Raw genomic sequence first — 27,386 nt, forward strand, 5'->3', positions numbered from 1 at the left:
GAGACGGGGTGCTGGTGAGGTGAGCGAGCGCGCACGTGGGAAAGTCTTTTTGTTGAGGAAGGAGCGAGGTGAAAGTGAGTGCGTTGCCGAGGATGCGCAATGACGAGGTCACATTGGAGGCAGGCGCCAGCGGAAGCGACGAAACCTCGAAGTCTGCAAATGTCCACGACTAAAAGAGCACATCACAATGCGAAGTTCAAGCCATGATAATTCAATGCTTTCAAGTGCGCTGTAGACCGGTCCCCCAACCCACACCATTGCGCCAACCCAAAAAGAAACTCGTAATATCATCCCACTACCCCTCCGTCAAACCACTAATCCACAGTCCCCCACTGCGGCGGCCCACCCTCAATCTGTCTAACCTCCTTCTGCCTCTTAACATTCCTCTCATAATGCTCCTCCTTCTCCTTCAACATCCGCCTCTCCACCCCAGCCCTATGCTCCAACTCCTGTTTCCGCTGCTCAATCATCTTGCTCTCAGCCGCCATAGCCTCCCTGAGCTTCCTTTCCTCCGCAGCCGCTCGTGCAGCAGCGGCATCGCGCTCTTGCTCTTGTACCAAGTTGTGCCAAGCCACTCGTTCAGACCGCTTCATACGCTCCGCCTCCTTTACGCGGTGAACTTCGAACTCGTGTTTCTGCTGCTCCAGGGCGGTGTAGTGTTGTGTTGCTTTGGTTTGGAGTTCTAGTTCGACGGTTTGGCTCTCGCGCTTTCGTCGGAGGATGTCTTTGTGGCTTGTTTCTTCGATCGTGCGAGTGTGCTCGAACTTCTCCTTTTCGTGGCGGATGGAGAGCTCGTGTTCCTTTTGCTTATCTACGAGTTTGGCAATCGCGGGTGGGATGCCTGTTGCTCCAACGGGTTGGAGTGCCGACGAGGAATAGTAGACTGGAACACAGGCCTTGTCGCGCAGTAGATCGAGTAGGGCCTTTCTGACGGGAGCGCGGGCGGGTGTAGCGATTAGCTCGACGTAGGAGTAGGGTGAGTAATGGAGGCCGGAGGCTGCGTCGCAGTAGACGTGTGCTTCATCGTTGAGGTCTTGCCATATCTCCGTCTCTAGCAGAGCCTCTGTGATGGGAAGGGCGCTGTAGGCATTGTCGAGTGCGAGGATGACACTAGATTTCTCGTTGCGAGCGCGGAATTTGGGGTTTACGCGCTTGGATAGGAGAAGACGCAGTAGCTGGCGAAGCTTCGAGCGATGCGCGGATGTCGAGACTCTCGCATTCAGACATATCTCCCCAAGGACATTCCTACCGCCATGGAGACGGGATGGGTAGTTTGGATCGTGAGCATGCTCCAACAAGGCCTTCGTGACCTCGACGTTGAGTTCCCTGGCTGACTCATGTAGTGCACCATCATTTGCTAGCGAGCATGGCGCTAGTATCTTCACTGTGGCTTCCCCAGACCAACTGCTGCTAGCGTAGAAGAGTGCGGATTTGTTCCAGACATCCCGAAGATCCGCATCCGAACCCCGCACGACTAGTGCATTCACTATCTCATGACGCCCCTCACGAGCGGCGAGCATAAGTGCCGTAGTCTCCGAAGCGGCAGAAAGTCGGTCAACGGATGCTCCAGCTTCCAAAAGGGCGGAGATAACGGCGTCCGAAATGCGCTTTTGTGGTTGAGCTAATGCCCAAAGCAGTGCGGGCACAGTTTCGGGTCCGCAGGACGAATGGAGAACCGTGGGGATGGTTGTTTCCGGATTCAAGCCGTGCTTCAAGAGTAGCGTAATGAGCGCGCTATTGCGTGGGTACACAGTCATGGTGGTGATGAGTATCGGTGGCTTATTATAGCCGACACCGAGCTGTTCAAGTATGCAACCGTGATCGAGGCATGACTGTATTGCGGCAACGACTACTTCGTCTTGGAGCTTGGAACTCAATAACGCTGGAACGACGACGTTGAACTTGGGGTTGTGACGCATGAGCTTCTCAAAGATGGTGTGACTGTGCTTTTGTGCTGCGAAGACGAAGCATGCCCCATCCGCCGTATTGACATCCGCGTGATATTGAAGCAACAGATCAATCCATGGCTCCGTATACTTACTATGCTCGTTGCTGAGGACTAGTCGCAGAGCTGCATCGATGGCAGACTGTTCCACTCCACGGGCCAGTAGTTCTTGTGCCATTTCACCAATGCTCTCTTTCTTTCCTTCCAGCATCAACTTCTCGTCGGTGAACAGTGTACGGAACGACCTCGTGACGTTAGATCGTGATGGTTGGTGACGTCCACTGAGTATTAATGCCATTAGCGAGCTGTTTCCTGAAGCTACCGCAACACTCAACGCTTCGCCATCGTTGTGACTCACAGATGCTCCTTGTCCCAACAGCAACCTGGTACTGGTTGTGTCATTTGTGGCAACGGCCTGTCGTGTCTCCGCGGCAAGGGCTTGGTCCAGAGCGTCTTGTGGTACTCCTAGCTTCAGTAAAGCATTCAGTATTGGTGCCTTCATGTGAGGATCTTCAATCGCTGTCGTGTACTTGAACGCGGTGCTTAGCAGTCTAGGGCTGGCAGTGAGCAGCCGCTCGATGATATCAATGTTGTCGGGGCCGCCATTGATGGCAATCTGTAAGGTCTGACTGGCTGGCACTTCTTCAATTCCATGGTTCAGAAGCAAGTCAATGATCTCGAGTGTTTTTGAGTGTCTGCCCGCTCGTGAATCAAATGCTAGAGGTAGGGCTGCCGACGTCGCTGAGGAGTTGGGTCTAGTGTTGCAGAGTAGACGCAGAAGAGAGATGTCGACTTGTGTCACTGCGAGCGACAAGGCTCTTTCGTCAACATTTGCACCTTTGCGAACGAGGTCTGTTATCAGGGCCCCATCCCGCCCAGCCGACGTGTCCGCAATTGCATTGACTAGAGCTTGATCAACACCAGGACCACTTGCACCGTGCTCTAGTAATAGCCGCGCAATTTCACGTCGCTCCGATACCGAGATCCCATCAGTACGGAAGATGAGCGGAAACACGTTCGCTAGGGTCTCTGGTGCGGGGCGAGCGTTGAGAATAGATTTTAGGGTTCGAAGGTCTCGATTGACCACTGCAAAATGAAGTGCGCCGTTGTCGCCCGAGTCGACAGGTGCGCCAGCACCAAGAAGGAGGTCGATCAACTGAGTGTCTTTCTCCTTGGTGGCTTGCGTGAGCAATCGACCAAGAGGCGGACCTGATGCGCCTTTCTTTAGCAAAGCGTCGACTACGCGAAGTCTATCTGGCTGTGGGGTGTTGGTCGGTAAAACAGCCAGCGCCGATGTCGCATGCTGAGGGGCGATGGACGTCTGGAGGATGGCATCCACTAAGCCCCAGTTTGAGTTTTCGATGGCCTCTCTCAGACACTCTGCATCATCAGCCGTGGTCGGTACACCATAGCTGACCATCATCTTCGCGCCAGCAGTGTCGTTGCCTCTTGCCAGACAGATGAGGAAGTCCGGTAGACCACGACTATCGGGAGGTAGCCCACAGCAGAACAAGAGCTGTAGGAACTGCAGCGTCGCTTGCCGCGTTGGTAGCCTCATGGTAGTGTCGAGCGCATGTTGCAGGTTCGGTTCGTTAAGACGGATCGGGCCAGCGACCAAAGCGATGGCCAGCTTGTAGGCCTGTCTTCCAATCGCCATGTTGAGAGCGCTTGCGGAGTCGAAATTCGGGTCAGCGCCGTATGCTATCAGCAGAGATATGACAGCATCCGAGCCTTGCTGGACCGCTGCAGGTAAGCAAGAATTAATAATCTGAGCACGCAGTGGCTTTGGTGCTCGCAACAGAAGCTTGACAAAGTTCAGGTCGTTCGATCGGACTGCATTGGCCAAAGCATTGGGGAAGTTGTTCAGGTCTGCTCCGTGACGCAGTAAGAGGCCTATACTTTCTTGATCACCGGCAGCCAGAGCAGCTTTCAGTCCTTCGTCCAAGGTCTGTTGGTCCGCGCCAGAGGCGGCGAGGATGTTGACACCATCGGCTTTCCTCAGGCTTGCGGCCTGCTGCAACACCGTGCTACGGCGGCGCAATGCTGTGTTGGCCTGATTACTCGATCTTCGCTTCTTGTCAATCGTCTCGATGATATTCACTTTCGCGCCCAGAGTGAGGAAGGCTTGAATTAGGCCGGGTCCAGTCGTGGGACTGCGGATGACAGCGGACAAGGCTTGGTCGAGCTCCTCCTGCGAGAATTGCGCCCCATCCTGTCCCTTGTCCTTCTCTTTCGAGCTTTTGAAGATGCTCTTCAACACATTCTTGCTTTCGGGATTTTTGGTCCTCCGTTCAAGCAGGATGTTTCGCGCCTGCGAGATGTCCTCGTCGCTGACTGAGATGGCCGGCTGTGTTGGGGCCGGGAGGACTGCTTGGCGCTGTTCGACGGGGATGACGCCGGCATTACGAATGAGGTCTTTGAGGCTCACTCTTCGTTCCATGGTGTGTCGTGGGGTGATTACTATCGCATACCCAAAGAACCGAGGCAGCGTATTTCTAAAGAGGTTCTACATGAGGGCGTTGCGTAGTGCACACACGTGTAGGCTGAGGCGGAGCTGCGGAAAGAGCAATGACGCTAGCTCGATCCGATTCGACGAACTCAGGGCCGACGATATGGCCGTCTCACTCGGATCATCACGACGCGACTCTCCGAATCTCCAGCAGCGCCGGTGATCTTAGATACAGCACTGTCGCCGGAGCGATGCTCGCGGTCTTCTACATCGACCGTATTCAACACGGACGAACACGCTTCCTGCCTACTCGCGTTTTGCCACAAGTGCTGACCTTGGAAACCTAGGGCAAGCCACCGCACGGTCTCGAACCTGGAGGTGCAGGCTGGCCTTCTGCTGGCCTTGCACTAATGCGGACCGACTCCTCACTTCTACGCAGGTAAGGTTTCTGTTACGTTCGACGTCTGGGGAAACGGGTGATGACATCCTGCCTGCAGGCGGCGAGCGGCCCACGTGAAGACCAACACGCGGCAAAAGCATCGCGAGACATCTCAACGACTGCGGCGTAGTTGGGTAGCGGTCGCGGTTGTTTCAGCGTGATAGCGGACGAACTGCACACGATATGTTTCCTGCCCCATTTCGGGCCGTCAGCTCATCCCCCACGTTTCAGGTTCTGTGGCAGGTTCTGCAGGTACCCAGGTACCAGTTTCAGCAACACTGTCTACTAGTCACATGGAACTTCTGTCCTTGATGAGATTTCCCTGTAGCTACGCCGCAGACAGGGTGAGATTGCGGCTCTTCTGAAGTGGCTTCCTTCCTAAGAAAGCTAGGGCTCCTGTCGCCTTAGGTTCGACGACGGCGCATCGTGGCGCGCACGACGAATCTTACAACACAGACTTCGCAGCGCGCCATTGAACTTTGCAGGTTATATTGACGACCTGTTATGATCTTCAAAATCTCTTAGCAGCTTGGCCAGCATCGAAGGACCCACGGGTTGTTTGTCTTTGCAAACGTCGTCAACGCTCTTCTACCGCAAGGCTGGGAAGCCTCGTTTCAGAAGACCGTTGGCCACACTGACTCGCGACAGATTCTCCTACGCGAAACCGCGCTCTCGCCCGACACCACGGCACTTCAACCGTTAATCCATGTACCAACGTATCTTGATCCTGTCGAAACACCAACATCGACCTAAGGATCATGTCAAACGTTTTGACATGTTATCACCCGCATTTGCAATCTAAATCCATGTAGAAGCTACCTGAGAAGGTCCGACGAAGGGATGACAGAACTTTATATAAGTCGTCTGACGTCTTCATCTAGGTTGAACCAGAGCAAGCGCAATTATCCAGCTTTCAGCCTTTCAGCCTCCTCATCTCGTTCTTCATTCGTTTCTTCGGGCTCTGGTAGCTCTACCTTCGTTCGCATACTCGTTAATTCCACCAACACCTTCTTTCTTATCCATATCTTCAGGATACACAAAAGTCTTTCGATTTTCAAAAGCACTCTTTACCGAAAACCGTCACTATGCACGCCTCACTCTTTCTCACGGCCTTTGCGCTCATCCCAATGGCCATGACTGCGCCTTCGCGCCTCCCACAAATCTATCCTCGTCAAGGTTGCGACGATACCGCCAACACTACCGCGCCTGCAGACCCCGCGCAACCTGAAGCACCATCTTGCGACCTCAGCGGCATCCAGCAGCCCGCCTCTGCGCTCCCACCACCAACAGCCGACATGTCCCTCGTTCTTGTCGCGCTCGGCATGGGCACACAAAACTACACATGCAGCAACGCGACAGCCACACCAGCCGCAATTGGCGCTCTAGCCCAACTCTTCAACGCCTCCTGCGAAATCTCATCCAACCCTACCGCTGGCACTGCATCTCTAGGCCGCGTCCAAGAATCCGCATCCATCGGCACGCACTTCTTCCTCGACACTACTACTCCCGACTTCGACATCCTTGGTCTTGGCAACACGGTGGCTAAGAAAGTCGACGATACGCCTGCGCCCGATGCGACTAAGGATGTGAAGTGGCTCAGGCTCGAAGCGCAAACAGCTTCGACTAGTGGTGTCAAGATGGTGTACCGGCTCAACACTGTGGGTGGAATGGCACCAGCGACTTGCGATGGTATGACACCTGGTCAGGTGGTTACTGTGGATTATGAGGCGCAGTACTGGGTTTATGCTTAGAGACGGACGTCTTTGTCATGGTGTAATCTCAGAGCTGGTCTCATTTGATCTTTGATGGGTGGTCGACTACGACTGCAAGACGTCATGTTTCTTTTCTTGGCAATCCAGTGGGAGGATGAGAGGATGATTTGTTCTCAGCTACGGTTTCTTTCTTGTTATTTCCTTTGATACACACTATTTTGGGGAGGCGGATTTGCTTTATCGATATGTAGGATACGTGAACAGCTCAATGTAACAACATGGACATCGCGAGTGCAGTTCACATGTGCTTGCAGTCAGCATCTACCCGCTTCCTAAAGCAAACTACACATGCTCACTCAGGCATTTAACTTTTCAGTTATTGTTGATCGAAATTAATTGTAGGGGCATGAGACATTCCATTGATCCAACTAAGGGCCACGTACATCAAACATTCTTAAGCGCTCGAGTAGATGAATCCCAACTGGTCAACCTCATCGCCCGAACGACCAAGGAAACCAACAATACCACGACCAGTCCCCGCAGTCCTCGTAACACAGTCATCCGTCTTGACACCAGTAGAAACCGTCTTCCCAGCACTAGTCGTAAACAGCGCATAGAAGATCCTCGTCTTACCGTTCTTCTGACCCTGACACAGCTGCGCAGAAGTCAGCGTCTCATCCGCAGCCAAAGTGAGCGTAGTCGCCTCGCCACCAGTCCCACCATGCGAAAGCGTCTGTCCAGAAGCCAAGCTAACGGAAACAGCATCAACGCGCTCCTTGCCACGGAGTGTGATGGAAGACACCTTCGGGCTGGCGAGACTGGCGATGGCACTCAGATCATTGTACCACGTACCTTCTTCACCGCCAAACACATCAGACACGCTTCGGCGGGCATTCAGGCTCCAAGAAAAGTCTACGAGCACACCGTTGTGGTCGCTCAACAAGTCGCCGTTCTCCTGGAGGAACATGTGGCCTGCGTAGTCGAACTTCGTGGCCTTGAGCGTTACAGCGTCAGAGCCGCGGTACCAGGTCTTGTCGACGATCTCGCACTCGTTGGTCGTAGAGGGGTTCGAGCAGAGAAGCGCGTCGGCACCCTTGGCAGGTGGGACACCGTTCTTGACGAGCTCGAGCCAGACATCCGTCATGCCGTTTTCGGTCTTGAAAACGTCGGGGATGTCGTCGGTGCGTGTGTAACGCGAGTTTGAGTCGCCGAAGACGACGACGGCGTTGCCGGCGGAGTTGGCCTTGATGTAGTCGGAGACTTGGCGCAGGTTGGCTGCGCGGGCCTTGTTGTCGGCGGCTGTGGTGCTATGGAGGGTTAGTGGGTTGTCATAGGGTTGAAGGAAGTAGGGTGACTTACCCGGCATCGGCGTGTAGGTTGTACATGTCGACTACTGCGCCTTCGGCAATCTTGACACGCATGAAAGTGAAGCCCTTGGGTGTGAGGCAGTCCGCACTACTGTTGACAGAGTGTTATGTCAGTGTCGTACTATGCAATGTGTTTGTGCCATCGTTTGAGCTTGACTTACTCGAAAGTACTGCACGTGTTCCACTTGACTCGCTGAAATCCAGTGTAAGGATAGTTGCTCAAAGTGTTCAAGCCGCTGCCAAATGGCACTCCTCCGCTGGTAGGCGTCCTATATGGGTGATCGTCGTTGGCATATAGTGTGGCATGGTAGTTGAAGTCCTCTTGAACGTTGATGACACCGATATCGTATTGAGAGAACAACTTTCCAATACGGGCAGTGTTTGTTGTCTTATCACCGGGAACATCGTTACCGTTCAGGGCAGCAGGAAGACCAGCGACATTGAATGTGAGGGTGTTGAACGTGCCGGAGGTTTGGGCAATGGCGAGGGGAAGCAGGGAAGAGAGAGCGTAGACGGAAGCCAGAATGGAATGCATCTTGAACTGTGTTGAGGACTTGACAACTTGATCGTGCAGTCTGATCAAATTTCTACCAATGTAGGCTTGCTCTTAAGTATACAACGACCTTGATGTTGACTCGCAGGTGTGGTGCGGGATAGGTTAGGCTACCTGAGACGTCATAACGAATGGTAGGCCAAAGGGATGGCATGTGTGTTTACATGCTGCGCAGTGCACATATTGTTGCAGGCATTGATTTCGGAGGTTTACCGTTGCAGGAAGGACCAATAGCTCGCAGGTCTCGGGTGGGTTAGCGTGCCCGAGATCAATGCGAGATCATCCGGGATCCCTGCGCACGTGCGATGAAGATAGACGTTGGGTGGCAGGTTACTCGAGCCTGCGATAGGAAATATAGAGTGAGACGGAGAACTGAGAAGCGTGTGCGATTGTCGTGGTTTGCTTCGCACACTGGCGGTGGTTGTGGTTATAGTTTTGCAGCACCGCGAATCTTGATCCACAGCCCCTCGACTGTAAGTAGCGGCTTGCCCTGTCGATCCCTCATCGTGGCTTTCATCCGCATTTTGTTCCCTGTGTCCCCAAGTACAATCGTTTCAATGCCGACAACACCAGGGCATAACACCGGCGCCAGAAGCTTCACGTCCATGGTGGCTGTGGCTAATCGGCCCTTAAGCACCTCTTGTGCCGACTTTCCATCATGAAGCTGGAGTCTCCAATAGTCTTCTCCTACTTTCATAAAGCCAAGGCCATGTTCAAGCACAGTATTGGCAACCAGGATATGCAGCATTGCTTCGTCCATGAGCGTCAATAATGCGCCACCGTGGCAGATGCCGGGAAAGCCGTTCAAGCCGGTTCCATACCTGATCAGAGATATCGACTTGGTGACTTTGGCGCCCGGCGCCGGCTTCTCGTACAGCTCGAGCCAGTTTCTCACGCCGTTGTTCGCGCGCATTGTGTCGCGACAAAATCGGTCCGTATCCTCACCCGGTTCGGTGCCTCGCTGGCGGTCACATGCAATCCAGCTGGGAGATGTCAGGTACGGTGTAGCCCATGTCAAAGGTGCAAAAGCTTCGAGATGTTCGGATGTTGCCGTCATGGTAGAAAGCGGAGAAGTGGTGTACTGTGTCCAAATCGCAACCAGTGCACCAGTGTCTTCCTCTTTATCCTCATTTCCACACTATTCTCGTCAAAGTATGTGGTTAGTAATGAGTCAAGCGCTGATGGGCGTCCTTCTGTGAAAGGTAGGTTGCTCATGGTATCTTTCCTGTAACAGTTGCTCGTAAGACTGTGGCGCAAGGCTTTGGTGTACTGCGCAGAAGAACCGCCGGATCAGGAGCAGGCGGCAGCAGCCGAGGTGGAAACATCAGTCATGCAGCTGATTTTGGCTCCTGCGCGACTTCGTGAAGCCAACATGCTATGATTGGAGTAATGCAGCATCGGCAGTACTGTACTGGATGATGCAGGTGGTCGAGTGTGCAGGAGCAAGCTGCTAGATGGAGGCGCGCAATCTTAGCGCGTGTCACGAAAAGTGCTGCAGCTAGCACTTGGCTTGTTCACCTCCCACACCCACCAACGCGTGTTCGCATCAGATGCCTTGTCTCCCTCTAGTTGGCGAATACGCTTACTGATACTAGATCGGCATGCATGTGCAGTTTCTGACATTCAGAAGGCATGCGACATCCTACCAATGCTGGACTGGGTTATCTCGTTTCGATAGCGGCACACACCACATCGCCTCAACCGGCATCAGGCTGAGTAACTCAACAGATCGCTGCAGTGAAGACTCAGTTGCTTACCCATCCTAACCGATTACTATACATTGGCAAATGCAACCGCCGAACTGCGCATTGCATGATGCCGCAGATGCCTCTCACAGTCACGTGCTGCTTATTAACTTCATGTAATCGCTCTACAGAACCTATCATCGCGCAGAGAGCGTGCCGAAACATACCGGTAACTCATTGAACATCATTGCCATGCGGCAGCCGATGCATCAGATGCCTTTGCGGCACTCAAAGTGTCGCCAGTTGCGCAGGTCGATTATAGAGCATGGCACCATGGGCACCGATGCGGTGGATGGACGGTTTAGTATAAGAGCAGGCGCTCGTTGATGAGCAACGCATCATCAACCAAACTCCATCTCATTCAGCACGAGAGATAAGTCGCGACGAAGGGTGTCATCATGTCCAGCCTCATAAAGAACGTCATCATCCTAGGAGCATCCGGTTCTGTTGGTGCACCCATACTTGACGCGCTCCTCGCGGAACCCTCCTTCAACGTAACCATCGTCAGCCGCGCCTCTTCATCAGCCTCGTTCCCATCTCACATCCCCACCATCAAAATCTCGGACGCCTTCACGACAGAGGAGCTCACAGAAGCCTTCAAGGATCAAGATGCAGTCGTAGTCGCGTTATCCACCAGCCCAATCACCGCTGGCGGAAAAGATGGTCTAGCATTCCGCCTCATCGACGCCGCACTTGCAGCAGGCGTAAAACGCTTCATCCCCAGCGAATTCGGCGCCAACAATCTAGATCCCCGGGCTCGCGCCCTCGTACCGACATACGACCTCAAGGGAGAAATGCTGGAGTACCTCATCAAGACATGCGACGAAAGCCACGGAAAGATGATGTGGAGCAGCATCTGTTGTGGTAGTTGGCTGGACTGGGCACTCGATCCATCAAAATCTGGTAACTTCCTCGGCATAGATCTGAAGGGGAGGCAGGCGACGGTGTACGATTCTGGGAATAGGCGCTTTGCCGCTACGAGTAGTAAGAACACCAGCCTTGCAGTTGCAAGGGTCTTGGTTTATCCTGAGTTGACCGCAAACAAGCAGATCTTCTTATGTGACTTCACGGTCAGCACCAGGCAGATTGTCGAAGCACTGGAAGGGGAGACTAAGGCCAAGTTCCACGTTGAGGGGAAGGAGAGCGGCACAGAGATCAAGCAGTTTCGAGAGAAATTCGAAGCAGGGGATTTGAATGCAACGTTTCGGTTGTTGGCAATCAGTTTCGGGGCTGATGTAGATGTTGGTTACGATTTCGAGGCTGAACAAGAGATCTGGAATGGTAAGCTAGGGCTTCCCAAGGTGACACTCGAAGAAGTGGTTCGTGAGGCTGTAGATCTGGCGGCCCGCTCTTAGGAGCGGCAGAGCTGGAGCAAGGTTTGGAAGGGGACATGAAAGTTACTATTCTCTAATATATACATCCTCTCCTCACAGCCATGGCACACCACACAGTTCTATCCTCCCACCCTCTACCCCTCACGACCTAAATCGTCTTCACCGGCCCACCCGGCGGCGTATACCCCCTCTGCCCCGCCTGCACCTGCCAAAGCTGCACAAGCACCCCCTCCTTATCATCCGGATCATACGCCCCGGGCAGTCCCACACCGCCCGGCAGACTCTTCTCCCCACTCCCACCCACCTTTATCTGCACACACGCCGGATAAAACTGCGCCCCCATCCTCGTCCCCGCAACATGCAGCCCCAGTATCTCGTGCCTGAGCAGGTACTCACCGGGCTTCAGGCCAGCGGGTATGGTAACGGTCCAGCTGGCGCCTTGCTTGGCGAGGTAGTCGGAGCCCCAGGGAGGGGATTTGCTGGTGTCGTAGCCCATTTGGTCGAATTTGACCCAGGGGGTTCCGGTGTCACCTTTGAAGTTTGTGCAGTTGCTGCCGCAGGAGGCGAGGTAGTTCATTACTGGGCCGGAGTGCGAGGAGCCCCATTGGTCCCATTGGAGTTTGCTGGGTGGATGTCAGCGTGAGTGTCGAAGTCGGAGATGGTGTGTTGATGCTTTTCATCCCGCAGAATGCTAGGGAGGAGAGCAGGAGAAAGAAACAACATACACCTTATCCCCCGGCACAACCGGTATAACGCCTTTCGCTGGCAGGTTACCTCCCACATTGCACGTAATGTCTTTGGACGTAAAATCAGGAACCGGTCCGTTGTCTTTGATGCGACGCGCGTAGCGAACAGGTTCGGGAGTGAGGTAGTCGTCTTGGCCGACTTGCCAGGCTAGGTAGTTGGCTCCGCCATTGACCGAGATGGACTTCAGGTAGCCGTGAGCCGATGCGGAGGTGATGAAACCGAGGAGCGAGATGGCAGAGATGAACATGATGATAGTACTAAGCGAGCTGCAGTGGATAGCAGCTGGTTGTGTTTAATCTTGTTGACCGTGTTCCCGTCGCTCGATGTTGTGGTTTATATACTGGAATAGTCGAGTCCTTTCTCAGTACTATCTGCATGTAGTTCTGCAGTGTAACCATGTTCGACCCGGTATCCGTAGATTAGTAGAATGCTTGTTTAGCGATCGCCTGCTGCTTTTTGGTGGATTATTCCATGTTAATTCTAGAAGGCGTGGACGTGACTCAATTTAGATTGGGCGCATATTACTACATGGCGGAGTGGATCCTCCGTGTCCAAATTGGGCGGTGAGGCGGAACGTCGGACGTCGTTTCAGTCTTCGTAGCACGTCAGAACACGGTGTGGCACAACGATATGCCAAATATTGGAGCTATCGAAAGAGATTCGATGGATTCTTTCTATGTTACCCATGAGCTTGTCGAGATAGCAACGTGAAGATCACGTGCAGAGAAAGTACTTGTCTGCAGATAGATCTATACATCGCCCCAGACGCCACGCACACCAACCATCAATCCTTCTTGTATCTTTCCCGACGATGCTTAGCACTCGAAGTAGCAGGTCGACAACCTGTCCCAATAATCCCGGTCCTGGTTGACCCACTCAGTGCGGTTGCACGAAGCATCCTTCCAGCCCTTGAAGCTATCGTCGAACTCGATAGTGCCGACCATACCGCCAGTATACTGGAACTTGAACCACTCCCAGTGTGCACCAGGAGTCATGTTGATCCACCTGAGGCTGAAGGTGTCCGTGGGCTTGAAGAGGCCGTGGATCTTGAGTGCTTGGCCCGGTGGCTTGCCGTCGATCGACTTTCCGTTGAGCATGCCTTTGAGAGGCTCACCGTCGTCCCAACTGCGTGATGTCAATGTGTGTACTTCTGTCATGACTGGCAGGTCGGTCATGGTGAGAGTGGTTTACGTACGTCATGCCTTCGATCGTCTTGTTCTGGCCGTCTGAAAGGGCAACCCAGACGGTAGTGTCGATGTCTTGCGGGTTCTGGGGCTTCTTCTCGACGATGTTGAGGTAGAGGTAGCACATGCCGTGAGCAGGTGGATCTTGTCTCGCTGCGGCGTCGGAGGTCAACATGGCAACATCGGAGGATGCAGTGGGCACCGCAACAGTGTTGGTGACGTTGCAGATGCTCAGAGCAAGTAGCAGAGCGGCGTTGAGGAACTTCATCGTGAAGGAGGTGATGTGCTTTCGGTGATGGTGTAGGTTCTGTAGGATGAAGTAGGCGGAGTGGTTGTGGTTGTGTCAAGGCAGGGAAATTTGCAGAGGAGCAGAGACTTTTGGACGACAAGAGATTGCAATAGCAGTAAGCGGTGAAAACGCGGATTCGATGTGAAGCCGGCTAGAATATTGAGAGCCGACTGCGGAAGGCACGACTAGCGGTGACGTCGCGTAAACACAAACAATCAGCGCACCAAAATGCACCAGACGCGCTGCCCATACTTTTCGTAAAAGATACACAAATACTCCGAAATAGAAAGCTGATTCGCTGTCATCAAGAACCCACTTCCTTATCATACAATCTTCGCTCCAAACGCCAATGTAATGCAAATCACAAACGGCTGGCCCAGACGGAGCTTTCCAGCACCGTAAGAGAGGGAGTCATTAAGCGACGATATCCACCAGGATGATTAAGTATTAAGCAAAGGTCGTCGTACATTTCGTGCTTCCTCGTCAATCTCCTCTTGCGTTGGGGGTGTCAAACGAACACTTCGGAGCCAGCCGTACCACCGTCAAACGTGCTTGTAGATAACCGGGCTCTTCGGTGGGGTGTCCACATTGATCGAGTCTACTCTCTTCCTGGGGGTGCCGCTGGGTGAGCCCGAGCCCACGTTGTCGTACTCGTACCAAACGCCTTTCACCCGCCTGTTTAGCTTCCGAGGTGGCGGGCTGATGCGGGTCGCGAGAGCGTTGAAGGAGCTAGTGGACAGTGACTGGTTGCTTGCTGTATCCGAAATGACATTGGAAGTGAACTGCGTGACAGAGTCGCCGAGCGTCTCGATACTGCGCATCATACCCTGGCAGGTCTGTGACAACTCGATCTGGTTCTTGGATAGAGTCTGGAGTTGAGAAACGGTCGTCTTGAGGATGTCCTTGGTCTGCTCCTGAGACTTGCGCGTTTGCTCTTGAGATTTCCGTGTCTGTTCTTGCGACAACCTGCTCTGCTCGTGCGATTGGAAAGATGTGTTGGAAAGGGCAATGTAGTGTGACGCGTTCTGATCGACCAGCGCCTGAAGCTTGATTTGGGATTCGGAGATGGCCTTGATCTGGATACTGTTCGACTCGTTGATCTCTTGCATCGCTTGTAGACCCGTCGATTGCGCGACCGATAGCGCGTGGACTTGCTCGGCATTGCTCTCGACTATACTTGCCAGCTGGGTCAGACTCGCCGCCAGGCTGTCGATAGCCGATGTGCTCGCCTTCTCTTCGCATGTGTGCGGAGGCGCGACGGCGGGAACACCGTTCGCATGTTGTAGGGGTAGGACAATCGGCGGGCATGTCGGGCTATCCTGGCACGTGTAGAACCACTTGTTCTGAATATCGGAAAACCTGGGGTCTTCCATTATGAGCTCCATGTCTTCGCTCCTGACCACGAAATACTGCGGGCTCGGTCGCGACGACGACGTATATTCCTGCTGGACCAGATTCCACCATTGCGTGCAAATGGCGGCCGAGGCGAAGGTGAGGATGTACGGAGGAGATGCAGGATAGTCGCTCTGTAGCACAAGTCAGTACGCCGTTGTTGGCCGGCCGATGGCACACAGTGCAATTGGCATCGCTCACCCTCTGCGCATAGGCATAGAACAGATTCCCACCCTCTTCCATCTCAACCCTCTTCTCCTGGGCCGGTCGGCTCTGGCTTCGTTTGCGCGGCGATAGTGATCCAGTCGCTGGTGGGGTGTCGGTGTTCATCATCAGTCCAGCAGCGAGCGAGATGCTCGGCTTCTTCCTCATGTTCTGAGGCTTTCGCTCCGGTGATGTCTGTCGTCGACTGTGACTGTGTATGCGCTTCTCGAAGTTGGAACTGGAAGACTCAAAGACAGCCTGCGACATGGAAGATTCCATGAGCGCGGCGAAATCAGGCATGCTCTGTGGACGCGACATGTCTGGATGGGACGGCGATTCAGATTCGGAGGTACAGTGGCAGCAGAAAGTATCGTCGAAGTTGTTGGCCAAGTGACACCTAAACGACATAAAGAGACATATGGACGACACAATCTCTTGATTGAAAGCCCAAGAACAAATAAAACACCAAGTGACCGGGGAGGGGCTGGTGAGCTATGGTAGTGTATGAGGTTGCGGCTGGCCGTCATCCCTGTCGATGACCTCACAGTACCACGGCTTTACTGGGATACGCGTGCGCTTGGGGGTTCTGTACCAGCGGAAGACGGGAAGTCTAGATGTCAATGGATGTCAATTGTCTCATCGCATGCTAGCTCCCTGGCTCGCGGGAAAAGCATCGCAGCGAACGAGGGGCTCCAGCCTGCTCAACACGACAGGACGCGCATGTTGTTGCGACCCATCAAACGGTACCTGTCTCATTAGCGAATGCAGGGGGCTGCGCATCAGGATCGCGACTTCAGGGGGGAAGAAGGAACGTCCTCCGCCTGGAAATAGGTGGATTTTAGGCCGCGGCTCGTTGAACGAGATAGCCGGTGCGATGCAGTTGGCTCGCGATGCACCGGGGCGGAGCCGCGAGCGAAGTTTGGCGCGGCAGCTGGCAGTGGGGCATGACGTCGCGCACGTGCGGGCGCAGGCGCAGAGCTTCCAGCGTCCTTGGAAAAGACGTTATGCGCACGATTATAGACATGCTTCGGCGATAATTGTGTTTCTTGCAGTCCCATCGCGGTGTGGACACTCGGAAAAACGCGTGTATCTCTGTGGAGAACATGTCGATCTGATTGGCCGAGGTAAGCAAATGGGCGGGGGTTTTCTTTTCTTAGAAACAAACTACATCAGCCTCTTCATTTTGACATCCTGTTTGAGCATGTGGTCCGGTATCAGTCGTCACAACAATGCAGAAGGGAACCAGGGTGTCCTGAATGGAATTATTGATTCCTGCTAGATAGATGATATCCAAGGTGCGACGTGCAAGCTGTGTTGCCAACGTGTCCTTTCGATCATCAAGTTGATATACCTTCATATGTAAAACCTCGTAAATGTTACCAATCTTGAGCATGTCAACGAACACCCCGGTAGAGATATCTGTCCAACGCCCAAGAACTATTCGCATGCGCTGCTGTCCATTCAAGATGGCAACTTTTGGGAACGTTAACGTCGCACCAGCGATGACAGCTCTGAACGGGCAGCTAGTTGGAGTCGTCTTTGTCGACGCCGACCTTGACTTCGAAGTGCTCCATGCCGCCAAAGCCGTGCTTGGACAACCAACCAGTGGGAACGACCGACTCAAACTGGGTCATCCAAGGCTCAGCAGACTCCTTCTTGAAGATGATGTGCAGGTAGGGCTTGGTGACGGCAGGGGTAGCAGGGATTACTACCCCAAGAGTTGCTGCCAGAGCTACCATAGCAGGAGCTGCGGGAATTGGAGCAGTGTCACGCTGGGCGGGCTTGCGATGAATACGAACCGACGCCAGTGAACGGCTACGAAGGATAGAGCGCCACTTTCCATTCATGCTAGAGCATTGACGGTTTTGAAGGACGCGACGGCCGAACAGGCGGTAGCTGTAAGATGGTCAGTGAATAGATCATGTGATGAAAGAGGTAGGGAAACTCACAGGTCCTTGGCTTCACCATCAGTCTCGGCAACGTAGTTGGCCTTGAGGTAGCGACCGAACCCAGCTTCAATCTTGAGGCTGTTGGCCCAGATGTCAAGAAGAGTAAAGACCTCGATGCCATCACCAGCACGCTCCAGCTCATTGGGCTTGTCTCCAACCGCGATGGTTAGGTTGCCGACAAAAGGCGCGTCCTCGCTGCGCTCTCCTGGAGGACCGAGGTTGGAGACGACATCTGTGGCGGTCGGATAGAAAGTCTTGAGGTAGTCCACGATCTCGGTGAGGTCCATGCCGATCTCCTGCTTGGCCATGTAGATAGGACGGTACTCAGCCCTGAGTTGACGGCACACCTGGGTAAGGCCCCAGAAGGGACGGTTAGTCTCTCGGGGTTCTGTCTTGGGCTTGGGCTTAGTCGAAAGACGAGACTTGTTGTTGCCGCCTGAGATCTTCTTTTCCTGGTCCTGGTCGACGATGTCAGACGCCAAAGTACGGCCGCGATCGAGACGAGTGCGGGGACGCAGAGAGGCGAGGCGCGGGCGGTAAACGAGGAGAGCCTGCTTGGGACGTCCATGGGTGTGCATGTAGATCTGGTTCCTGAGTTCTATCAACAGTCAGCTTGTGTCAAAACGGTCAGAATCGCGTGACTTACCTCCGGGGAGGTCCATGAAGCGGAACGGCTTCTGCAGAGCGGGGTCGCTGGTTCCGGCCCTCTCTTTGAGAGCAACATCGACCAACTTAGGCATGGTGCCATCTGGCTTTTTCTTGGTCTTCTTCTTGACACCGGCATCAGTGCGCGCGTAACCTCCACGCTTGCGCTTGCTCTGGCGGATGGGCAGGGCTTGGGCAGGAACAGGACTCATGGTGAGTGCCGCGAAGCCAGGTACAGGCAGTCCAGGGGAGGGCGGCACAGTCGCATGCTCCGAGCCCATGATGACGTTAGAACCGCCAATGAAGCCATTTCGGCGTGAAGTTGGTGTAGAAGGGGCAGGAACGACTGGCGGATGACCAAACTTCCTGGGAGAAGAACGGGAAGGAGGTGGGGTGCTCGGGCGAGTAGGGCTGTCTAAATTAGCAGAGTCCATCAAACCAATACTGAGAGCTTCGTGGGGAAATCATGAGCTCTACGTGTGAAGAAAGGAGACTTACGCCATGAGGTCTTGTACTTCCGGCTTGTTGCTGGGTTTGAGAGAGGCTGCTGATAGCGTGGGAAATAGTGATAATCAGATATTCAAGATAATTGCGGGATGTAGAAGTAATGGAGCGTAGACCATGGAGATTCTTTTATCTCTTGCAAAGTAAAGGTGAGCGGGGAAATGCCAACGATAATCGCCACCAGTGTCTCTGACGGTGACTGAGGAAATTGCCTGAATCGGCAGTCACCTTGAGACCAGGCCTCAGGTAAGAGAGCGGGATGCTTGGCAGTTCATTTTTATAATCGTGTTTGATGTTGGTATGATGGAGTTTGGAAGCAGGGAATATTGGATACGATGTCATCGTACCAATAATCCAAGAACGTGGAAGGAGCGCGTGATTCAATCGCGTGGTTGTGGGTAGGTCTTTCCTATTGTACCTGCGAAGGAGGGCAGCATTGCAGTGCCAGTTGGAGTCACGGCGACAGGTCATCAATTCAGAGTACCCAGGCTCAGACCCTGAAAAAGAAAGCGAGCTGCCCTTGAAGGTGGTTGCGATTGTGCAGAGAGCAATTCCCTCCAACTATTACCTCCGGTATCGGGCTCGTGACCAAGAACAAGAACGTGCCATTGTAAGGTATTCAAACGTGCTATTGTGTTGAAATGCGTCGTGATTTTGCTTCAGCGTGATCGCTCTTGCTTATCGTAGTGGTTGTATGATAGAGGCAGGTGAGGTACGTGGGAGCCTGGAGTAGATAGAAAGTCCCTTCTGCAAACAAGTGGCTGCTGGGGTAGTTGCGATGTAAGACACGGGGACAACGCAATAAGTAGTAATAGATAAGGGTACTGAGTACCAAACGACGCTGTGGTGGCTGTGGTAAGAACAAACTCGAGTACGAACAAGCGCCTTCTTATATGCAAGACGGTAGCGGGAGCGGTAGGGCCTGGCAGAAATCGAAACTGCAGCCTGATCTATCTGAAGGGAGATCAGATTTCACATCAGGAGACGCATTCAACGAGGAAAGACCCGAAGGTCGTGGTAGAAGGAGCAGACCCTGCAGAGAGCTGCCTGGACCATGACGTCATCATCTTCGCGAATGTAATCGCGGCATCCAGTATACCTAATCAACGAGTAAACTTTGTTGAAATTGTTGTGGACTTTTAACACAGCCATACCCTAACTCCCAGAGACACCAATGTACAGTACGACACAAATTCTGCTCCCCCATGATGTGATTTTCGACCATGTTTACGTTCTTAGAATCGCTCGCCCCTCCGTCTGCAGTGAAGCCACGCTCATTGACAGTAGGCTATTTACGCGTAGCCCATCGTAGAATCCCAAACTTCAACTCGCATGCCGCAATGGGCCTCCAAGGCTTTTTTAAGGGGAAGAATCCGCTGGGTAGTGTAGTATGGCGTATATTTTCCGTGTGGTCCAACCTCTACAGCTATGACTGGGGGGGCATACACATCATAGTGCTCGATTTTAATGCCGTCAAATATGTTTTCGCGTATAGCTGTGAGCCAGGTGGGGTCGTCATATTGGAGAAGAAGACACAGCTTGTGGCAAAATTCCTCTGCCAGGCTCCTGAGTTCGAGATCGGACTCATCGCATGGATGGTAGGCAGCTTCCAGGGCAGCCTCAAAGCGAATCGATGTCCAATGCGCGCGAAACATTAATAGTTCGTCCAGATCTTCAATCATTGCCAAGCATGTAGATTTCTGAGAGACACAAACGTGGCCCCGTGGCCTCATCCATGTAACTTCCTCTTCCTTGCCCAATAGAAGTCGCACGACGCGAGGACCACCGCTCATATTCGGTCCGGCTGGGTGGAATGTATTGAACCAATCCTGCATGAAATCGATTTTGTCCCAGCGGAACGCGACTACCGCTTCACGGCGCTGGATGGGCAGGTATTCAGCTCTGATTTGCCGGCAAACTTTTGTGAGGCTAGCGTAGATGCCCTGAAGAGAGGTATCAGGCTCGTATCTCATGCTTGAGATGATTTGTTCTTCAGACAAGGAAGCAAAGTGGTACACTCGATTGCGCAGTTCTGTCTATCGTCAGTTTTACGTCTTGCAAAGGAGAAGGAGAGAATGTCGTACCCGGTATAAGATCGAGGAAGCGGAAAGTCATCGTTACTGTGCTGTGGGTTGTGGACTAGATTGCAAGTCTCTTTGATAGTAGTTGTGGAGTGAGCGTGTTCGCGGATCGAAATCGGTATACAGAGGTATCGCTATGTGGGCGGTGCGACCATGTTATATATCTTTGCTTCTGACTCAGATCTAAGTGCGATGCAAAAACCTGGTTCATCCAATTCGTCCTATGGTACTGTGGTGCGGAGCAGACTAGCGAATCATAACTTCCGAAATCTATATCACACCCAGTCAATTCGTTTTCCTGGACCAAAGTGTGTCATTAGCACAAGAGCTTGCGCACCGCAATGTGGCAAGTGAGCGGGGAGGAGCGCTCACGAAAGATGATTGACTACGCGAGCTCTATCAGGCTACGAGCCGGCGTACAGTGAGCGCCGACCCACTCATAGCCTCTGAGAGATGAAAGAAATCTTTTGGAGCATGAAATGGCCAGGCAACTAGGTGATTGGATCGACTTTTCATTCAATTCTTCTCACACTACATACTCGGTGACGCATGCTCATCAGGCGATACACTTGACAACTTGATTCGATAGATTCCTCAACCTCGCTCAAGTGAACATGGGAGAGAAGTACAGCGCAACATGATGACCGTGTGATAGCGCAACGTCAAGACCGCGAGCGCTACTCCACGCATCAGGCGCGCTGATCGCTCTATCGTAGTTCTTGGGGGCGTGGGCACCCGTGAAGTTGATACAAAGACATGTAGTCTCAACGAATGATGCGCTTGATCTGATCCGGACATCTCCAATAGTCCCGTTGCTAATGTCCTCGCGCCACTTTTCGTTCGCATGGCAAGCAAGTGCGTTGAGACCACGAACTTCGTTCAAAGTCCGATTGGACATGCCGGGCACCATCTCGCAGTCCAGGTCAGGGTGGGTAGCCTTGAGCTTGAGGACCGAGAAGATGCTGAAGTGAGAGCCGAAAGCTGAGAAATTCGCGAATTTTGTCTCGACGCGTATTTTGTGAGGGAGTGACATGGAGTCTTCGGCTGTCGTCAGAAATGCCTGAGCATAATAGCCAATATTCGCAAGGTTCAGCCAAATCTCAGCCTTGCGACGTTGGATCGGGCGGTACTCTTGGCGGATCTGGACACAGACTCTGGTGAGACCCGCGTAGGTGCCAGACTGAAGAGAGGAATCGTGTCGGATTGGAACGTGTGCGTCGTTGATTGATGCGAAGTGGTACACCATATTGCGCAACTCTAAACAATGTTAGTAGCTCCTCTCGCGCGATCCAGGATGAGGGAAGTAGCATACCCGAGCTGAGGTCGAGGAAGCGAAAGGCCATGATGACTTTGGTACTCTTGAAGCGAATGGGTAACTTAGACGACGGTAGTATTTGACGGAGACTCAGATGTAAACGTGGTGGCTTATCGAGAGTTTGATAGCGAAGGTAGCGACTCATTGTAAGCGAGGTCAGGAATTAGTTTACCCGCACGTGAGCCCAGGCAGTAGCGCTATGACCTATAGAGAGCGGTGAGTCACTGACAGCTTACTTATTACGTAGTGAGTGATAGATAATCGCATTCTGTATCTCTCTGCGTACCATTTACGTCTGGGAAGTAGCCTTCAGTGGAAGCTCTAGCACTATCACCCGTAGTGAAGAAAGGTAAAGTCGATGCTGTGACTAAGCGATGCCGGAGTCTGCAGGCCATGAGAGATACGCCACTCCTCGAAGCCTCTCTGTGTTCTTGGCCAGTCTCTGTAATCAAGCAAACCTATGAAGACGATCTGAACCCGTGTCAACCCGATTTCCATCTCTATGTAGACTTGGCCAATGAAGCCGCTGTTGATACACGCATGCCAGTCCTTGTTTGAGTGAAGGAGCAGCGAATTCAGGTCCTGTGCTTGCATCGAGGCAATTGTCGCTAGATCAGCCGCATCATGCTGGCCACCATGGTTAGATCGCCACCCCTCTGGGATAGTAGTGGGCACGATCCTGATGTCTAAGCGGGGGTTCTCGGCTTTGACTTTGAGAACTGATAGTGAGTCGAAATTCAGAGTCCATCCTGACTCGCTGAGAGATACCCGGACGTGAAGCTCAAGAGGAAGAATCATCGTGTCCGCGGCTGAAGTGAGAAAGGTTCCAGTAAACTCATCAAGGTCTGCAAAATCCAGGGAAAGTTTGGCCTTGCGACGCTGAATTGGTCGATATTCAGCTCGGATCTGAGCACAAGCTCTCGTAAGGCCCGCATAGTTGCCGCCTTCTCCAGAACATAGTTTGGATATAGCCAGCGGCTCGTCGTTGCCTGCCGCAACGGTCTCGTAGATGCGGTTGCGCAGCTCTGCATGAAGTCAGCGCTGTCTGATGTGCAGGTGAAGTGCACAAAGCAAAAGACTGAGATTGCGTACCTGATGGAAGATCCAGAAACCTGCAATACATTTTTGCGGACTCTTGCGTTGACGGGTGGTGTTGGTGTTCAAGTCCGACGTAGAGTTGTTGTGCGGGTGCCTGGCACCTGGGCAGAGGGGATCCATCTCGCGGGAGACCGTGCACGCTAAGCCCAGAAGGCTCATTGTGCTTCTGGAGAGTGAAGGAAGGTACGTCTGAGCATTTTCTCCTGGACCTACCGCAACAAGATATAAGCTACCTCATGCGCACGAGCTGTGTCGACTATTCTCGTGGACCATAACGATTGGCCTAGAGGCTCGATGAACGGGACTGCCTTGACTGCAAGCTTCCTCCTCCCACGTCGCCTCATACTGAACATATTTGGCTGAGGGAGTCACCGCATATTGTCTTCAGGTGTCGAGTGAAATGGACTGCTACCTCATCGTCGTGTGCGAGGCGTACAGATGGCTTCGCTACGTAAATATCGACGCTCTCCTCATACGCCGGATAACTTTGTCTAGCACGATGCGCAACACTGATTTTTCGTACCGTACAGAAGTAGACTGCCGTGCGAAGACTGGAATCCGGTTGCCGCAAAGGACGCGCCATGGCTGCCGTGATGCAACATCCAGGGAAAGAGTTGACGAGAGGCGATGAACTCATGTTTGTCTGCCTGACCTTCTGCACCTAAAGACACCTCCGAGATTCCAGCCGAGCCAAAGCGCACTCAAAACCTCGCAAAGTATCGTGGAAGGAAGTCACAAAAGAACAACGCAGTCGGTAGAAGACCACGGTACGAGCCGCTTGTTCAGAAGGAAGGTAAGCCGAGCGCAACGGGCACCATACCAATTCAGGAACCATCCCGCCCCATCCGGACGACAGTCCTCCAGATTTGCCCCGCAACACCACCCCGTGACGCAATGCCATCCCATGTTTTGCTCGGCGGGGTAAAAGCTGCAGCGTCAGAAGTCGCGGCCTTTGAGCCTCACTCGGCAGACCTTCCTCCGCCCAGTCTCACGCGTCTAGATACATAAGTGTCGACCTCCGACTCCGACTTCTTACTATACAGACTACAAGCTACCTACCTTTCTTCTTCTACTTTGTATATACTCTACGAGCTTCCACAGCAGAGAGCCTCTTCATAAACCGCCAAAATGTCCATGTCCGTCGAAGAATGCCAGGCGCCACGCGCCGGCTTCCCCAAGCCCGTGCCGGACACACCCACAAACGTCATGCAACAATTCAGCATGAAAGGCAAAGTCATCGTCGTCAACGGCGCAGCCGAAGGAATCGGTGGAGCCGTAGCCGACGCCATGGCCGAAGCAGGCGGCAACGTAGCCCTGTGGTACAACTCCAACAGCGCGGCCATAACCCGCGCGGAGCACCTCGCAAAGACACACAACGTAAAGACCAAAGCGTACAGCGTGAACCAAATCAACGCCGAGGCAGTCCAAAAAGCCGTGCAACAAGTCGTTGAGGATTTCGGCCGCATCGACGTCTTCGTCGCCAACGCCGGCACAGGAGACAGCAAGCCGCTCCTGGACCAAACCCTCGATAGCTACCACAACCTCATGAAAGTCAACGTCGACGGCCCCGTTTTCTGCGCCAAGTACGCCGGCGAGGTATTCAAGAAGCAGGGATTTGGCAACTTGATCCTCACCAGCTCCATCTCCGCGCACATTGTCAATGTCCCCATCGACCAACCCATCTACAACGGCACCAAGGCGTTTATCTCGCATTTGGGCAAGTCGCTGGCGAGGGAGTGGAGGGAGTTTGCGAGGGTCAATATTGTGAGCCCGGGGTTCTTTGATACGAAGATGGGGGCTGGGCCGCAGGTTATTAATGAGGGGTTGAGGATGATTCCGCTGGGGAGGCAGGGTAATGTTAAGGAGATTAAGGGGTTGTTTTTGTACTTGGGTAGTGATGCGTCGAGTTATATGACAGGAAGCGATTGTATTATTGACGGTGGGTATGTACTGCCATAGATGTGTAGTGGATAGAGGAAAGGAATTGATACCATGTCTGTTATTCATTGAATGCAGGAAAGCTATACCCGTTGCCTGCGTCGTGTATTCCTAATCATGGACATTGTTCTAGCTCTTCAAACATTTGATTAGGGTGAAAGGTTGAAATTAAAAGGTATATGTGCTCGCTAAGCCCAGATGAAAAGAAATTGGAAACACGATGAGAACTCTACTCATCTTTACTCCTCGCCCTGTCCAGGCTCTCCCGCTCGGTCGTCTCACCACTTCCCGCTTCAACACCTTCGCTTCCCTTGCTCTCTTCATCTCTCCTCTTGTCTTGAGCGATATCTGGCGCAGGTGCAAAGTTACTCTTGCCTCGGATTCTCTTACCAAATACATAGAAGACCACTGGCATCGGTACAAGTACGAGCGCCACGCAGCCAAGCAGTGTACTGGCCCATTGGATTCCCATACCATTGAACATGAAGGTTGCGAATAGTGGGAAGACTCCACCAAACATGGACCGCATAAAGGTGTTTGCTGCAATAGCGGAAGCAGCAAACATAAGGTACGCGTCGACAATGTAGTTGAGAAGCGAGAGGAAGATGGAAAAGATTCCGAAGCCGGTGAAGAGACCGCTCAGGACAGGGACGATCCAGTGAACATTGCCGGTGTAGCCTGTCCATCCGAACCAGAAGAGACCGGCTGCGAAGAGCACACCACCGACCATGCTGATGGGTAGGCGCCATTCTGGGACGGGAATGTTGTTGTTGGCTTCCAGCTTTTTGATGTATCGTGGGTTGTCGACGACAATGATGATGAAAGCGATCACTTCACCAGCGACCATGCCGAAGTAGGCAAGTCCGCCGATGCCGGGACTCCAGCCGTAGACGCCTTGGAAGACGAGGGCGTATGCGGTAAGGAAGAGGTAGAGTAAACCATCTAGAATTGTTAGCTCAGTTCTTGTAACAAGACGGGGTGATCCAACTTACATATAAAGCTCATGTAGATGGTGATGAGCAGTACAATAGGCTCGGTGAAGAGAATGCGCATCGGTCGGCTGACGTTCTTAACGATCAGCTCCTTGAAGTCGACTTCAATTTCCTCCTGCTTGGCGTGGATACCCCAGTTCTTGGTTCGTCTCCTCAGCTCGCTCGCCTTGTTGATCAGCACGACAGGCGGGTATGTCTCTTCCATGAAGAAGAAGAGCAGAGCGAATGACAAAAAGCCCATAAAACTGCTGATGTATTCGGTCCACCGCCATCCAAGATCGCTCTGGGTGATGAATCCTCCGATGAAGGGTGCGAGTAGAGGGCCCATGAAGACGGTTGCGGAGAAGACTGCGACGGCGAGACCGCGGAGTTTGTTGTCGAACATATCAGCGAAGACGGCGGCGACGATAGCGAGAGGAGAGGAGCCGAAGAGACCGGCGAAGAATCGACATATCATGATGGTCTGGATATCTTTGGCTGCGGCGACGGCGATGCTGAAGATGGCAAAACCAAAGGCGGCGATGATGAGGGGAGGTTTTCGGCCATACAGCTCCGAGAAAGGTGCCCACATCTAGAAGTTGTTAGCATATCTGACCGCAGTCTATGGTCAGCGTTCACTTACCAAAGGTCCAAAGGCATATCCAAAAACGAACAAACTCGTTCCTAGAGTGCCCACAACATTGGCAACACCGTATTGTTGCGATACTGCTCCTGTAGCGGCCGAGAAGATACTGCTACCCATGGTGGCTGTGAGGGCGTCGAATGCTAGGATAGCACCAATGCCAATCTTCTTCTTCATCGGCCAGTTCTGCGCATGCAGCGGATCGTCGACGCCGTCGAACTCGACTACATATTCTTCCCTGTCCGGTAGCAGCGGGGGGAAAGGCTTGCCAGCTCCTAGGTTCGGCAATGGCTTCTCTGTACGACGGCGTGTGAGGGTCCTCGATAACCGCGAATCGACGCGCGATGCACCGACTGTGCCTGCATGCTGACTTCTGTGTGTCTCGATTCGGCGGATAGCTTCGGGGTTGCGTTCAGTGGGATGTAGTGTCAGGTAGTTGCCGCTCGAGGCCTGCGAATTGACGGTCGGTCGGCGGTCGCGTGCGGGGGTTGAGCGGGCGGTGCGTATTTCTTCGAGACGTGCGCTATGTGTGGATGCAGAGCTTGCAGAGCTAACAGTCGAAGCCGAAGATGTGCTGTGCCGTGAGAGAGGCGAGGCAACCTCCTCTTCCTTTTCTCTGATGGGTGATGCTACTGCTTCTGTTGGGAAGGATATCTCGCTCTGGGTGCGCTCTCCTCGTTCGTGTGCTTCGATGTTGCGCAGGCGCTCATCAGGTGTCTGGTCATGCAAGTGCCGTCTGTGGTACTCTTCGCGAAACTGGCGGTGCGGGTCCCAATTTGCGAAGCGCTCAGGGCTTGCGTTCGCCTCATTGCGCAGGATATCCAGGTCTTCGTTCTGCATCTTGATCGCAATCTCCTCTTTCCTCGACCAAGGTTGTGAGAG

The 27,386-nt window shown here is 53.2% G+C and overlaps 12 protein-coding genes across 12 annotated transcripts; 3 read left to right on the forward strand and 9 right to left on the reverse strand.

Moving 5' to 3' along the window:
• Nucleotides 1–314: 314 nt before the first annotated feature.
• Nucleotides 315–4,385, reverse strand: J4E92_003122 (uncharacterized protein; the record flags this gene model as incomplete). Its single annotated transcript, XM_051494521.1, has 1 exon — nt 315–4,385. One exon carries the CDS (start codon nt 4,383–4,385, stop codon nt 315–317), a length of 4,071 nt encoding a protein of 1,356 aa, XP_051354814.1.
• Nucleotides 4,386–5,918: 1,533 nt separating this feature from the next.
• J4E92_003123 (uncharacterized protein) lies at nt 5,919–6,584 on the forward strand (the record flags this gene model as incomplete). Its single annotated transcript, XM_051494522.1, has 1 exon — nt 5,919–6,584. The coding sequence occupies one exon, from the start codon at nt 5,919–5,921 to the stop codon at nt 6,582–6,584; it is 666 nt and encodes a 221-aa protein (XP_051354815.1).
• Nucleotides 6,585–6,999: 415 nt separating this feature from the next.
• Nucleotides 7,000–8,447, reverse strand: J4E92_003124 (uncharacterized protein; the record flags this gene model as incomplete). Its single annotated transcript, XM_051494523.1, has 3 exons — nt 7,000–7,852; nt 7,905–8,003; nt 8,074–8,447. 3 exons carry the CDS (start codon nt 8,445–8,447, stop codon nt 7,000–7,002), a joined length of 1,326 nt encoding a protein of 441 aa, XP_051354816.1.
• Nucleotides 8,448–10,608: 2,161 nt separating this feature from the next.
• On the forward strand, nt 10,609–11,565 carry J4E92_003125 (uncharacterized protein; the record flags this gene model as incomplete). The annotated part of the gene is made up of 1 exon (XM_051494524.1): nt 10,609–11,565. One exon carries the CDS (start codon nt 10,609–10,611, stop codon nt 11,563–11,565), a length of 957 nt encoding a protein of 318 aa, XP_051354817.1.
• Nucleotides 11,566–11,692: 127 nt separating this feature from the next.
• Nucleotides 11,693–12,821, reverse strand: J4E92_003126 (uncharacterized protein; the record flags this gene model as incomplete). Its single annotated transcript, XM_051494525.1, has 3 exons — nt 11,693–12,167; nt 12,270–12,557; nt 12,817–12,821. 3 exons carry the CDS (start codon nt 12,819–12,821, stop codon nt 11,693–11,695), a joined length of 768 nt encoding a protein of 255 aa, XP_051354818.1.
• Nucleotides 12,822–13,106: 285 nt separating this feature from the next.
• On the reverse strand, nt 13,107–13,743 carry J4E92_003127 (uncharacterized protein; the record flags this gene model as incomplete). Its single annotated transcript, XM_051494526.1, has 2 exons — nt 13,107–13,416; nt 13,487–13,743. 2 exons carry the CDS (start codon nt 13,741–13,743, stop codon nt 13,107–13,109), a joined length of 567 nt encoding a protein of 188 aa, XP_051354819.1.
• Nucleotides 13,744–14,306: 563 nt separating this feature from the next.
• Nucleotides 14,307–15,678, reverse strand: J4E92_003128 (uncharacterized protein; the record flags this gene model as incomplete). Its single annotated transcript, XM_051494527.1, has 2 exons — nt 14,307–15,290; nt 15,358–15,678. The coding sequence occupies 2 exons, from the start codon at nt 15,676–15,678 to the stop codon at nt 14,307–14,309; spliced, it is 1,305 nt and encodes a 434-aa protein (XP_051354820.1).
• A 1,205-nt stretch (nt 15,679–16,883) lies between these two features.
• Nucleotides 16,884–18,235, reverse strand: J4E92_003129 (uncharacterized protein; the record flags this gene model as incomplete). The annotated part of the gene is made up of 3 exons (XM_051494528.1): nt 16,884–17,256; nt 17,310–17,907; nt 17,956–18,235. The coding sequence occupies 3 exons, from the start codon at nt 18,233–18,235 to the stop codon at nt 16,884–16,886; spliced, it is 1,251 nt and encodes a 416-aa protein (XP_051354821.1).
• Nucleotides 18,236–21,143: 2,908 nt separating this feature from the next.
• On the reverse strand, nt 21,144–21,882 carry J4E92_003130 (uncharacterized protein; the record flags this gene model as incomplete). The annotated part of the gene is made up of 2 exons (XM_051494529.1): nt 21,144–21,796; nt 21,852–21,882. The coding sequence occupies 2 exons, from the start codon at nt 21,880–21,882 to the stop codon at nt 21,144–21,146; spliced, it is 684 nt and encodes a 227-aa protein (XP_051354822.1).
• Nucleotides 21,883–22,184: 302 nt separating this feature from the next.
• On the reverse strand, nt 22,185–22,977 carry J4E92_003131 (uncharacterized protein; the record flags this gene model as incomplete). The annotated part of the gene is made up of 2 exons (XM_051494530.1): nt 22,185–22,879; nt 22,947–22,977. 2 exons carry the CDS (start codon nt 22,975–22,977, stop codon nt 22,185–22,187), a joined length of 726 nt encoding a protein of 241 aa, XP_051354823.1.
• Nucleotides 22,978–24,080: 1,103 nt separating this feature from the next.
• Nucleotides 24,081–24,911, forward strand: J4E92_003132 (uncharacterized protein; the record flags this gene model as incomplete). The annotated part of the gene is made up of 1 exon (XM_051494531.1): nt 24,081–24,911. One exon carries the CDS (start codon nt 24,081–24,083, stop codon nt 24,909–24,911), a length of 831 nt encoding a protein of 276 aa, XP_051354824.1.
• A 208-nt stretch (nt 24,912–25,119) lies between these two features.
• Nucleotides 25,120–27,344, reverse strand: J4E92_003133 (uncharacterized protein; the record flags this gene model as incomplete). Its single annotated transcript, XM_051494532.1, has 3 exons — nt 25,120–25,832; nt 25,883–26,453; nt 26,505–27,344. 3 exons carry the CDS (start codon nt 27,342–27,344, stop codon nt 25,120–25,122), a joined length of 2,124 nt encoding a protein of 707 aa, XP_051354825.1.
• Between the last annotated feature and the right edge of the window lie 42 nt (nt 27,345–27,386).

The sequence above is a fragment of the Alternaria infectoria genome (genome assembly GCF_024043175.1).
Source record: "Alternaria infectoria strain BMP 0036 chromosome Unknown scaffold_4, whole genome shotgun sequence".
NCBI lineage: Eukaryota > Fungi > Ascomycota > Dothideomycetes > Pleosporales > Pleosporaceae > Alternaria > Alternaria infectoria.